The sequence below is a fragment of the Myotis brandtii genome, unplaced genomic scaffold (assembly GCF_000412655.1).
Source record: "Myotis brandtii unplaced genomic scaffold, ASM41265v1 scaffold143, whole genome shotgun sequence".
In the NCBI taxonomy this organism is placed as follows: Eukaryota; Metazoa; Chordata; class Mammalia; order Chiroptera; family Vespertilionidae; genus Myotis; species Myotis brandtii.
The window spans coordinates 1,545,935-1,558,505 of record NW_005355115.1 but is presented as its reverse complement, the minus strand read 5'-3'; the positions used below and the strand labels follow the sequence as shown (position 1 = coordinate 1,558,505).

At 35.4% G+C, this 12,571-nt stretch overlaps 1 protein-coding gene across 1 annotated transcript; it reads left to right on the top strand.

Moving 5' to 3' along the window:
* Nucleotides 1–274: 274 nt before the first annotated feature.
* Nucleotides 275–8,612, top strand: ENPP4 (ectonucleotide pyrophosphatase/phosphodiesterase 4 (putative)). The gene is made up of 3 exons (XM_005860941.2): nt 275–1,155; nt 1,786–1,956; nt 5,310–8,612. The coding sequence occupies exons 1-3, from the start codon at nt 327–329 to the stop codon at nt 5,672–5,674; spliced, it is 1,365 nt and encodes a 454-aa protein (XP_005861003.1). The 5' UTR covers nt 275–326; the 3' UTR covers nt 5,675–8,612.
* The last annotated feature ends 3,959 nt before the right edge of the window (nt 8,613–12,571 follow it).

The window sequence follows — 12,571 nt, the reverse complement described above, 5'->3', positions numbered from 1 at the left end:
CTCGAGGGCCACAATGGGTTCTTAAACTGGACCGGAGGGCCGGAACAAAAGCATGGATGGAGTGTTTGTGTGAACTAATATAAATTCAAAGTAAACATCATTACATAAAAGGGTACGGTCTTTTTTTTTTTTTTTAGTTTTATTCATTTCAAACGTGCCGAATCCGGCCCGCGGTCCGTAGTTTGCCCACGGCTGGTTTAAATGTTGGTTCTCTTCTCCTGATGGTTAAACTTTTGAAACCTAATCCAAGTCAAATAGCATTACTGCTTATGCATTGTGTTTTTATATTTTAGGAACCCTGATTGCTCTCCTTCAACACGTTCAATATGAAGTTACTAGTAATACTTTTATTTTCCGGACTTATAACTGCGTGTAGAGGTAGTAACTCTTCGTATAGTTTGCCACCGAAGTTACTACTGGTGTCCTTTGATGGCTTCAGAGCTGACTATCTACAGAACTATGAATTTCCTCATCTCCAGAATTTTATCAAAGAAGGCGTCTTAGTGGAGCATGTTAAAAATGTTTTCATCACAAAGACATTTCCAAACCACTATAGTATTGTGACGGGCTTGTATGAAGAAAGCCATGGCATTGTAGCTAATTCCATGTATGATGTAATCACCAAGAAATATTTTTCTGACTTTAATGACAGGGATCCTTTTTGGTGGAATGAGGCAGTACCTATTTGGGTGACCAATGAGCTTCAGGAAAACAGATCAAGTGCTGCTGCTATGTGGCCTGGCACCGATATACCCATTCACAATACCACTCCTTCCTATTTTATGAATTATAGCTCCTCAGTATCATTTGAGGAGAGACTAAATAATATTACCATGTGGCTGAGCAATTCGAACCCACCAGTTACTTTTGCTGCGCTCTACTGGGAAGAACCAGATGCAAGTGGACATAAATATGGACCCGAAGATAAAGAAAATATGCGCAGAGTGTTGAAAGAAATAGATGACCTTATTGGTGACTTAGTCCACAAACTCAAGATGTTAGGATTGTGGGAAAATCTTAACGTGATCATTACAAGCGACCATGGGATGACGCAGTGTTCTAAGGAAAGACTGATAAACTTGGATATCTGCCTCAATCGTTCAGACTACACTCTTATAGATTTGACCCCAGTTGCTGCAATACTTCCCAAAATAAGTAAGTAAATTTTAGCCAAGGAATATTTGAATGGGGCAATGGATTGAGGGTTTTGTAAGAGAATAAAGGTCTGGCTTTTGTAGTTAAGAACCATCTATTCTTACACTTACTCAGAGTGGGATTATATGTTTTCCCTCTACTTTACAAATTTTAAAACAAAACAATTAGCTTAAGATTTATGTTCAGAATTATTTCTTTGCTTTTTGATGTATTTTGTAATTCATACAAATGGAAAAAGGAAATTTTTACCCTTGAAAACATCTGGAATATTTGTGTGAGATATACTTTTTGTTTACTGATAGAATTAGTGGTGAGTAGTAATATGTAATTAGTTAATATTTACTGAGGAGGCTAGATGTGAAAATTGTCCCCTTTGTATAAAAAGTCCACCAGGAATAATAACAAAGTGAAAAAAAAACTATATGAATGCTTTGAAAAAAGTGTATGTGTGTGTGTGTGTGTGTGTGTCTCCCAACACTGTCACATGATTATTCTCTCTCTTTTTTTTTTAAGAATTAAAAGTGATTTAATAGATGATATTGTTCAGGATTTTTTTCCAGTTATTTTAGTTAAAATTATTTTTTCCTTATCAACCATGACTTTTTCCTTTACTATTTCCTTTTTCTTCAGATAAAACAGAGGTTTATAACAAACTAAAAAACTGTAGCTCTCACATGAATGTTTATCTCAAAGAAGACATTCCTGCCAGGTTTCATTATCAACATAATGATCGAATTCAGCCTATTATTTTGGTTGCTGATGAAGGCTGGACAATTGTGCTAAATAATTCATCACTAAAATGTAAGTATTAATTTAGTATAAATTAACATTTCTCTTGTGTCCTAGGGATAAATCATAACTTGACATTGTTCTGTTAACAGAATACTTTGACTTAGAGTTGTTGACACAGTATAATTAGTTCAGTTTCAACTACACCATTGTGAGTTCTTCATTCAATTCTCAGGTTTTTATTTGATAGCAAGTCACAATAACCACAATGTCACCCTTGCATTAGAAGGTTGGGTGACCGTAAGGGTGAAGGTATAGTTTTACTTTCTTACCAAAACTGCAGAGTCTCTCAGTAACTTTCAAGATGAAAGAGAAATAAGAAAACAAAGAAAAAAAAGAAAAGAAGCAAAATAAATAGGAAGAGATTAGCTAGTTCAAATTTCTCATTATTTTTTATGTTAAAAAAATATGTCCAGACCTAGCCAGTTTGGCTCAGTGGATAGAGCCTTGGCCTGTGGACTCAAGGGTCGGGGGTTCAATTTCGGTCAAGGGCACATGCCCGGGTTTGGGGCTCGATCCCCAGTAGGGGGTGTGCAGGAGGCAGCCAGTAAATGATTCTCTCTCATCATTGATGTTTCTATCTCTCCCTCTCTCTCCCTTCCTCTCTGATATCAATAAAAATAAATTTTAAAAAAATTTTGTCCAAGTAACCCTATGTGTTTTCCCAATGATGAAATCATTTACCTGAATGCTACAGCTGTTTAAAACATTGGACAAGAACCAGAAAGTAAACAAACAAAAATGCACTGGGTAAACAAAATAGATGTATCGAAATCCCTCTTAAAAAAGATGATGTATAGGGGAGAGTTACAGGTCTTCCTGGAAACAAGCTTCTTTATCCATATGCTAAATTCAATTTGAATACTTTTTTTTAAAAATCTGATTTTGTAGTCAATAGCAGGGGTCAGGAAACTTTCTGTAAATGGCCAGATAGTAAATATGTATTTTAGGCTTTTGGGCCGGCTGGTCTGCCTCAACTCTGCCTTTACAGTGGGAAAGCACCCATAGACAATATCTGTAAATTGACATGGGGTGTTCCACTGAAATTTAGTTTACCAAAGCAAGTGGAGGGCTGAATTTGGCGAGGGGCTGTTGTTTGCAGTCCCTGATCTAAAGCAATTCAGAAACATCAGGCAATAATCAAACCAGGGTCAATGGAATCATATACTGTTTACTAGAGGCCCGATGCACGAAATTCATGCAAGAGTAGGCCTTCTTTCCCCGGCCGCCGGCACCGGCTTCCCTCTGGCACCCGGGACCCGGGCTTTCCTCTGGCTGCTGGCAGGCACTGGGGACCTGGGCTTCCCTCGCAGCCCAGGCTTCTTCCAGAAGGTCGTCCATAAGGTCGTCTGGTCTAATTAGCATATTACACTTTTATTATAGATACTTGTCATACTATAAAAACTTGGAAAATACAGAAACGTTTAGAAAAGAGAACAAAAAGTATCCATAATCCCTCAATATAGAGGTACAGACAAATGTTAATTGTGGGAGTTTTTTGCCTTTCGAATCTTTTTCCTATTACATATACTTGCATATTTTTACATTATTGAAATAATATCTTTTTATGTATAGTGTTATATTTTACTTTTTATTATATTGGTCATATGCATTTTTATTTTCAAATAACTTAAACATACAATTAAAGAATAATAAAACACTGGTATACTCATCACTTAGACCCTGCACTTCATGTGAAAGTGGGAGCTTATTAAATGCAAGTGGTGTACATTAAAAGGCAATATTTGTTGCCGTAGCCAGTTTGGCTCAATGGATAGAGCGTCGACCTGTAGACTAAAGGGTGCCAGGTTCGATTCTGGTAAAGGGCACATGCCCAGGTTTCGGGCTTAAGCCCCAGTAGGGGGCGTGCTGGAGGCAGCCGATCAATGATTCTCATCATTGATGTTTCTATCTCTCTCTCCCTCTCCCTTCCTCTCTGAAATCAATAAAAATGTAATTAAAAATATATAAAAATAAAAGGCAATGTTTGTTAAAATAAAGCTAAAATTTGAGAATCTGATATGGGAGTTTGGTTAGAGACCATCACATTTTTCTTTGAGTTAGACTTTCAGTGGCATTATAAGTTGGAATCGTCTGGGTCAGCGGTTCTCAACCTGTGGGTCGCGACCCCTTTGGTGGTCGAACGACCCTTTCACAGGGGTCACCTAAGACCATCCTGCATATCAGATATTTACATTACAATTCGTAACAGTAGCAACATTACAGTTATGAAGTAGCAACGAAAATAATTTTATGGTTGGGTCACAACATGAACTGTATTTAAAGGGCCAGAAGGTCGAGAACCACTGGTCTAGGTAGACTTCATATTCAGTACAAGGATCCCATCTGTGACATTCACAGTTACCTGGCCCTTCAGATGCTGAGGTGTTCATTAACTGTCAGTGAATGAGTAGTATCCTTCCTATATAATAAAAGCCTAATATGCTAAGTGTCTGACCTTTTGTTAGGCCATTCAACCAGTTGCTATGATGCGCACTGACCACCAGTGGGCAGACGCTCCGACCAGTAGGTTAGCTTGCTGCTGGGGGCCGGCTGATCGGGACTGAGCAAGCAGGCCGGACACTCCCTGGAGCCCTCCTGCAGTGCCTCCCCAGCTGGCCAACCTCCCATGGTCCCTCCTCAGCTGGCCAGCCCCGATTGGGACTGCGTGAGACGGGCTGGACATGCTCTGGAGCCCTCCCACGGTCCCTCCCTAGCCAGCCAACCTCCCGCTGTCCCTCCCCGCCCCAATCGTGTACTGGTGGGGTTCCTCGGCCTGGCCTGCACCCTCTTGCAATCCGAGACCCCTCAGGGGATGTCGGAGAGCCAGTTTCGGCCTGATCTCTACAGGCCAGGCTGAGGGACCCCACCGGTGCATGAATCCATGCACTGGGCCTCTAGTATTATATAACCCTATTTCTTATCACAGGAGCAGTTGACATAAGTAAGTCTGCAGGTTCACTTCTTCACCATTCAGTGGTTTTAACTCACTCCTCCCCAATTACTCGGGACTTTCAGCCAGACCACTTTTTCTCACTGGTGCTGTTTGCAGTGGGCTTTTGCAAACAGTGCTGGAAAGTAACAGGTAAAATAGGTGGATCTAGGACTGAAAAATAAGTACATAAAATTGAGAAATAGTTTTAAAGCCGCCATGACTGATTGGAAAAGAGATGTGTGTATGAAAAAGGGAACATGGCTGAGTTGAAGAAAATAGAAAATTTTATTTCTGGCCCCTGTCTGGTTCAACAGATCAGAATTCTAGTGGATGGGAATTATACTGGGAAGACTCTAGTATATTTACACGCAAAGCAGGTTATTTTCTAATAGAAAGATTATTTACTAACATCATTTTTGTTCTTTTTCAGTAGGTGACCATGGTTATGATAATTCGTTGTCTAGTATGCATCCATTTCTGGCTGCCCACGGTCCTGCATTTCACAAAGGCTACAAACAATGCACAATTGACAGTGTGGATATTTATCCAATGATGTGCCACATCCTGGGACTAAAACCACATCCCAATAATGGAACCTTTGGTCATATTCAGTGTTTGTTAGTTGACCAGTGGTGCATTAGACTCCCAGAAGCCATTGGAATTGTTTTTGGTGTACTCTTGATCTTAACCATTCTAACGTGCCTCTTCATAATCATGCAGAATAGACTGTCTGCACCGCAGCCATTTTCCCGACTTCAGTTACAAGAAGATGATGATGATCCTTTAATTGACTAATAATATGTGCTGGAATTTATACAAAGTGTTTTTGCTTAGTCACAAAACCAAGGATACACCCAAATGTGTTATAACTATGAAAAAGTATACTTTGAAAGACAAAGAACTTATACCAAGCATGCTAAAATTGTGTTTTACTTTTCTTTGTGTTTTCTTTTGGTGCATTAGCTAATACCAAAAACAAAAACACCCTGAACATTGTAAAAATTGCTGGTAGATTATTAGTTAACACTATTTCTCTAACTAGAAACATTTTTAAGAAAAATACTGTCTCTGCCTTTCTTTGTGCAATGAAAATTTGACACATATGAAAATATAACAAAATTTAGTAGGCATACTTTTCTAATAAATTTTTATATTTGTAAATGAAACAACAGAATCTTTATGTAATTAGTGGAATTTGTGCATCAGGGAGGAAAAGTTTTCTATATTTTTATATTTACCTTTAATGGAGTTTGTATCCCAAGTAAACCCTTGAGTTAGGAAATTCTCTGTGATAGTTATATAAAATCAGTTAACCAGGCAGAAAAGATCAAGCATATGAAGATAGTATTTTAAGAAGTTATTATAAAAAACTATCAAAGACAATGTGGTACAAAGCCTCTGTCTTCACCATTGTGTCTTTGTTAAGACCCTTAAGCTGTTGAAATCTCAGAAGTTTTCTTTTGAAGATTATTGCTAATAAGAAATTAATAGAGAAAAGTGGATTGCTCTGTGCTTACTGGCTTTGTGTAAGTTATTTGTGTGTGTGCACAAGTGTGTTAGCATGTATGGGTGTGCAGACTGTAGTCAACTTATGGAAGGAGATCAGAGATGGACTTGACCATAGGTAGGCTTCCGCATTCCCATAGAACCCAGCTCTTAGGAAAGGTTATATTTGCATTCATATTTGTTTCCCTTTGTTTAACTCACAACTTAAAATCATAATTTTAAAAATGCATTCATTTTTGTTACCATTTTTAACCTTCTCATGTTGATGATTATAATTAGAAGTATCAAAGAGCTACAGAAAAATTTATGACCTGATTATATATTTGGTTTTGATGAGTCAGAATGAGAAAAAGATATTTTTATGTTAACCTTTGGACTTTTATGCCTTACTTTTTAGACAACAGAGTAGTTATATTTAAAGTGGAATTTAATATCTGTTGCTGTTTTACATTATCTGTATGTTAAATGACAGAATAAGCTTTCAACAATGCCTAACGTTTCCTAGCTTGAGTGCTAGGTGGAACCTTCTAATAATCAAAATATGAAGAAACTGAGTTGTGGCAGACTAGATTATATGTATTAGAGGAAAACTTGGGTTCAGGAACCATTCTTTGGAAGTTGAGGCAAGCAATTGATATTAATAGTGTGATCTTTAAAGTTTTGACAATACAAAATAAAGTAGGCACCCAGTTTACAGATATAGAAATTATTTACAGTAAATATGCAGCCCAGTTAAATGTTGATTATCTGTGATGGTTAAGAGCAATGGTGCTAATCATCAAGTGTTTAATTCACCCTGTCTGGTCACTGCTGGGCTCCTGATCCTGGTATTAGTGCCTATTGTATCTGGGGTTCTTGAGAAGCATTTCCACATCCTGAATAAATAGGTGACACTGATAGTGATCGTAAGTTGACTGTATTAAGAACAACATAATACATAAATCAAATAAAACCAATAGGGCTAATTTTGCTTTTTGACACATTTTATTACTGAAGTTTTTCCTCACATAAAAGTTATCTTAAAGGTAATAGTTGATTTGAATGAAATAATAGAAAATTTCCTTTTCTACTTCAATTGCCATTAAAAAAATACCAACAAAGAGTACAACAGTCACATTTAAAGCCCTGGATATTTTAAAAATAGTAGGAGGGTATTTTATACTATTTGAGTAGTCTTTGGTCCTTGGAATGGTGTGAGTTTTAGTGATTGCATTAGCTTGATGGTGGTATGAGTTTCAGTGAACTATACGTGGCATACAACCTGTGAGTAGATTTTATATAGGATGGGATAGGAAGGGATGCTGTCTGTGTCTTAACCCCTGAACAAAAGACATTTACCTACTTGTCTTATCTCTCAGTCTCAAGATATTAACTTTAATTGAAATTGTAAATATATATATATATGTTCATGTATAGAATTTATTTAATCAAAGAGGTGTTTATTATTATATTGAACTCTGTGTTAATTCATTTGTATTTATAAAAACTATCGCTGTCAAAGCTAATGATCCTCCAATACACTGAAAAAGTCTTTTAGTAAAGCAGGCTTTTACAGTAAGGTTTTGATGTATATTATATAATTGGCAAATGTACCTTGCTGTTTTCTGGGTGATAGAAAGTATTTAGCTGTTTATGACATTTAACTGTTTGACAACAATACTCAAAGGTAATAGGATAATTTTTTATTAGGTTTTTTTTTTTTTATTATTCAGTGAGTGCATTCAGAATAAGTACGTTAACTGATAACGGGGACAGTTCCGCTCTCATTAACATGCAGGTTCTCTGGTCCATGCTCTGTACTATAGGCTTTGTGTTATTGTTCCATTAAGCTTGCTCTAAGAGGTAAATGTTTGGAACATTAAAGGATTAAAAATGCCTTTGCATTATTCTTGGGTTCCTCTCTTTCTAGCCTATATCTGGTAAGCTTTAAGGGTGAATGCATTTAATTTCTTTTATTTGGAGGGTTTTACTTCATTGTGAATACCTAAAGCTACAAATGAAGGACAAAGATGATATGGAAAGTGTCTATTGTCAATTCTTAAAGTAGTGTGTAAATAAAATGACAGTGTGCTTTAAAAATTTTGTAATATAGTGCCTTAAGTTGAAGTAAAATGTATTTTGATTTATTATTTGAATTCATAGTTAATGACTTTGATTTTAAAATGTATCTGAATAAAATCTACCAATACATTTTCACTGTATTACTAAATATAGATGCAACATTATTGATGTTTTTCTTTAATTTGTCACCATGCACAATATACATATTGTAACAGATTTTTATGATTTAGTAATACTGCATAAGTCCACATTAGCATTCATTACAGATTTTTTAAACCCAAGATTAAGTGTATAACATTTAAAACAGTGTATAAATATACAATCCCACATAAGGACATTATTGGAAAGAAAGACAATATAAACTTTGCAGAGCTTTCAGACTATAATTTATTGGATTCCAGTAGAAAAGGAGGAAGTTTGAAAAAGCTGATTAGAAAACACTAGGAGTAAGGGTGATTATAGTATTTAAACTTTGTTTTGCACATAGCCATAAGTAGTTAATGTCTAAATGAGTGTAGATTCAACAAAGTTTTCTCTAGTAGAGTAGTTAGTGATTTATTTTCTACTTTGATATTCTGTAAACACTGCTAGCTAGGAACTGTGGGACAAAGAACAAAATGCACTTCCTTTACTCTGGAAGAGTTCAGTAACATTTCAAAAGTGGTAAAAATAAATTACTTAGGTCCAGTCATGGTGTCACTCTTGCTGCAGAGTCCTTGGATCCAGAACCATTTTCCAGGCCGTATACTTCCTGAAGTTTAGATGCCGTGTTCACACCTTTCCCCCATCCCCAGCCTTCTTGGTGCCTGTGCTGGGGTGTGTTTGGTCCCAAACACACACAATTTGCTTCTGAGCATATGTGAGAATCCAGATGAGCCTGTTGGTTCCGGGAGTCCTGTCACATATGCAAACACTGGATATATAGTGTGTGTAGGTAGTTGTTAGTGTTGAAATTGCTAGGTCCTGGGACTCCTGTCTCATGGTCAAAATTACCTGGCAAGGGCAAAGTCTTACCCAAAGAACAAACCTTCCCTTTCCACATATCTTCTACCCCCTTGACCTCTAAAATCAGATCTCAATCATCAATAAACTAAATTTAGTGGCTCATCCACTGACAGCTCTATAATGATGGTTAACAGATACATGTCTCCAGTTCAGACCTCCTTCCTGTGTTAAAGATGTGAACTGCCATTGACCCAATCAGCATTCTTTTCATATCTACCATGATTGACTTCACTTTCATAGGCAGAGCTGGTGGAAAGGATCAATAGACATTAATGTAAAAACAATTCTAGACAACTCCACAATACAAATACACATTTTAATAAAAGGGTTCCTATAGGTCACACCCAGACTCAGTGGTACTGATTTATATAGTATTTGAATTGTCCACTGAGGAGAGTGAATTTTTTTACACAATATATCTGTGAAGGCTTTTTTTATTTTTTTTAATTAAAGATACGCAGGAGTGTTGTTTCCAGTGAAATGGTTGAGTATGTAATTCAAACCAATCCTCTTGCTGGGGATTAGAACTCTAGAAAAAAATAGAAGAGATTGTGCTATGGCAGTGAGGAATTACCAAGAAAGTGAAGAATCAAGAGGCCAAGATTTAGAAAAAGGAAGAAATCTGTAAAAGTGAGTTCCTTAATAGAATCTGAATTCTGGAGGAGGCAGCTGAGGAGCTGGAAAGCTAGTAAAAAAAATAAATAAAGAGGGTTTGGGGGAGTAGAAGGAGAGAAAATAATGTGAAAAAGACCAAGATAAGTAGAACACTTACAAATCATAACAGCCTACTTTACACAATTTGGCACAAATAACTTGAAAACACATATGAAATGGATAATTTCCTAGAAAAAATATTTGACAGTAATGATTCCAGTAGAGAAAGAAAACTAAAACCAATTTTTGTATTAAACATTGAGAAAGTATCAGGCCCATAAAATAATAAAAATCTTTTTTAGTGCCTTTTAGGTTTGATTATCATTATAGTTGCCTAATAAAACTGGTGTTCTAGAAAAATACATAACTTTCTGAGGTGAGTATAACATTGATAATCAAACCTGATAACAGCACCAAAGAAAGGAAATTACAGACCAATCTCAAAGGTGGGGGGGGAGGGGGGAGCAAAATGGAAAATCAAATCCAACTACATCAATAGCTAAATTTAAATACACAGCATTCCAATTAAATGGCAGAGACTGTCTGATGGGATAAAAAAGCACGATCCAGTTACATGTAGTCTACAGGAGATACACTTTAAGTACAAAATTGCAAATTGAAAGCAAAAGGATAAACAGTTATATACCATGCAAACTGTCAGAAAGCCAGAGTACCTATATTAATATTATCAGACACAGTAATCTTCAAGACAAGAATTTCCAGAGATAGGGACATTCCTAAAGTACTATTAGACAACAATTGTAAATGTTCACACTTAAAAAAAGCTTAAAAGTTCATGAATCAGAAAGTGATGGAATCAAGGAAAGAAAGGTAATTTATAAACATAGCTGAAGATTTTAACACTCCTCTCATAAGTAATTGATATAACAACCAGACCAAGAAAAAAAACAAACCAGCAAGGATATAGAAGACCTGAGTGATGGTATCAACCACATTGACTTAAATGACACTTAGAGAAGATTATAGCGTCAAACTGCAGAAGACATATTCTTTTTAAGTGCACATGGAATTATCACCAAAACAGATTATATGCAGGACCATAAAACAAGTTTCAGTAAGTAATCTCAAAAAACTGCAATCTTATAAAGTATATTTTCTGACAATGGAATTAAATTATATTCCATAACAATAAGACTAAGAAAAATCTTAAATATTTAGAAGTTAATATATTTTTAAATAGAAATCAAATGAGAGAATATATTGAACTGAATTAAAATGATAACATACCAAAGTCTGTAGTCTGCAGCGAAAGCAGTACTTAGGGGGAAATTTATAGCCTTGATTGCCTGTTTTTGAGAGGAAGGAAGGTTAAAAATAAATGATGTAAGCTTCCTCTTTAGGAAGCTAGTAAAAAGATGTAGAAAGTTCAAAGTGAGTGGAAGAAGAAAAAAAGAACCAATGAAATAGAAAAGCAAAATAAAATTAATAAAGCCAAATTTTGTTTTTTAAAATATTAATAAATTGATAAGCCCCTAAATAAAAGTGACTAAGAACAAAAAAGGAGCTAGCACAAATGAGCAATATCAGTAATACAAGAGGGGCCATCACTATTGACCTGTATATATAAAAAAGATTTAAGGGAATATTATGCCAATAAATTCGACAATTTGGATAAAATGGCAAATTTCTCAAAAAATACAATTTATCAAAATGATACAAAATCAAATGGCTAATTTTAATAGTCATATCTATCACAAAAATTAATGTTATATAACATCCCCATAAAGAAAACTCCAGCTCCAGGTGGTTTTACGATTAGTTCTATCACATTTAAGGAAGAAATGATTTTCATAAACTTTTACAGAAAACAGAGAAAAAAAGAAACACATCCTAACTGGTTTAGTGAGGCTAGTATAACACCATTACCAAAATCTGGCAAAAATATAAAAAAAAACCCACATAGGCAAACCTCTATGAACAAAAATTCTTTAATGAAATATTATCTAATTAAATTCAGCAGTATTTCAAAAGGTAAATACACATGAACAAATGGAATTTATCCCAGGAATGGACTTTGATATTTGAAAATCAATCAATGTTATTTATATTAATAGGGAAAAGGAAAACATGGTTGTGTTAATAAATGTGGAGAAAGCATTTGGCAAAATTTGCCAGCTGTTTATTATTCAAAACAAAACAACTCAAAAAATTTGAAATAGAAGGGAACTTAAAGCTGATAATTAACATACACACATGTACATTTATATAAAATATATATATTGCCACATATATAATGTCACATCTATTTGCCACAAATCTACAGCAATATCATACTGAATTATAATATTTAAATAGCATAAACCCACACCTAGTGGACTGAATGATGAAATAGTAAATGTTTTTTCTCCAAAACTAGAAACAAGCTAAGGCTGTCCAATCCAAACACTCCTATTTAATATTGCACTGGAGGTCCTAGCAAGTACAGTAAGACAAGAAAAAGAAATA

Excerpts from the sequence above, each read along its gene's own strand:
- ENPP4 (XM_005860941.2), top strand. The coding sequence starts at position 327 with ATGAAGTTACTAGTAATACTTTTATTTTCCGGACTTATAACTGCGTGT. Across the intron at positions 1,156-1,785 it reads TGCAATACTTCCCAAAATAA|ATAAAACAGAGGTTTATAAC; the intron begins GTAAGTAAATTT and ends CTTTTTCTTCAG. Across the intron at positions 1,957-5,309 it reads AAATAATTCATCACTAAAAT|TAGGTGACCATGGTTATGAT; the intron begins GTAAGTATTAAT and ends GTTCTTTTTCAG.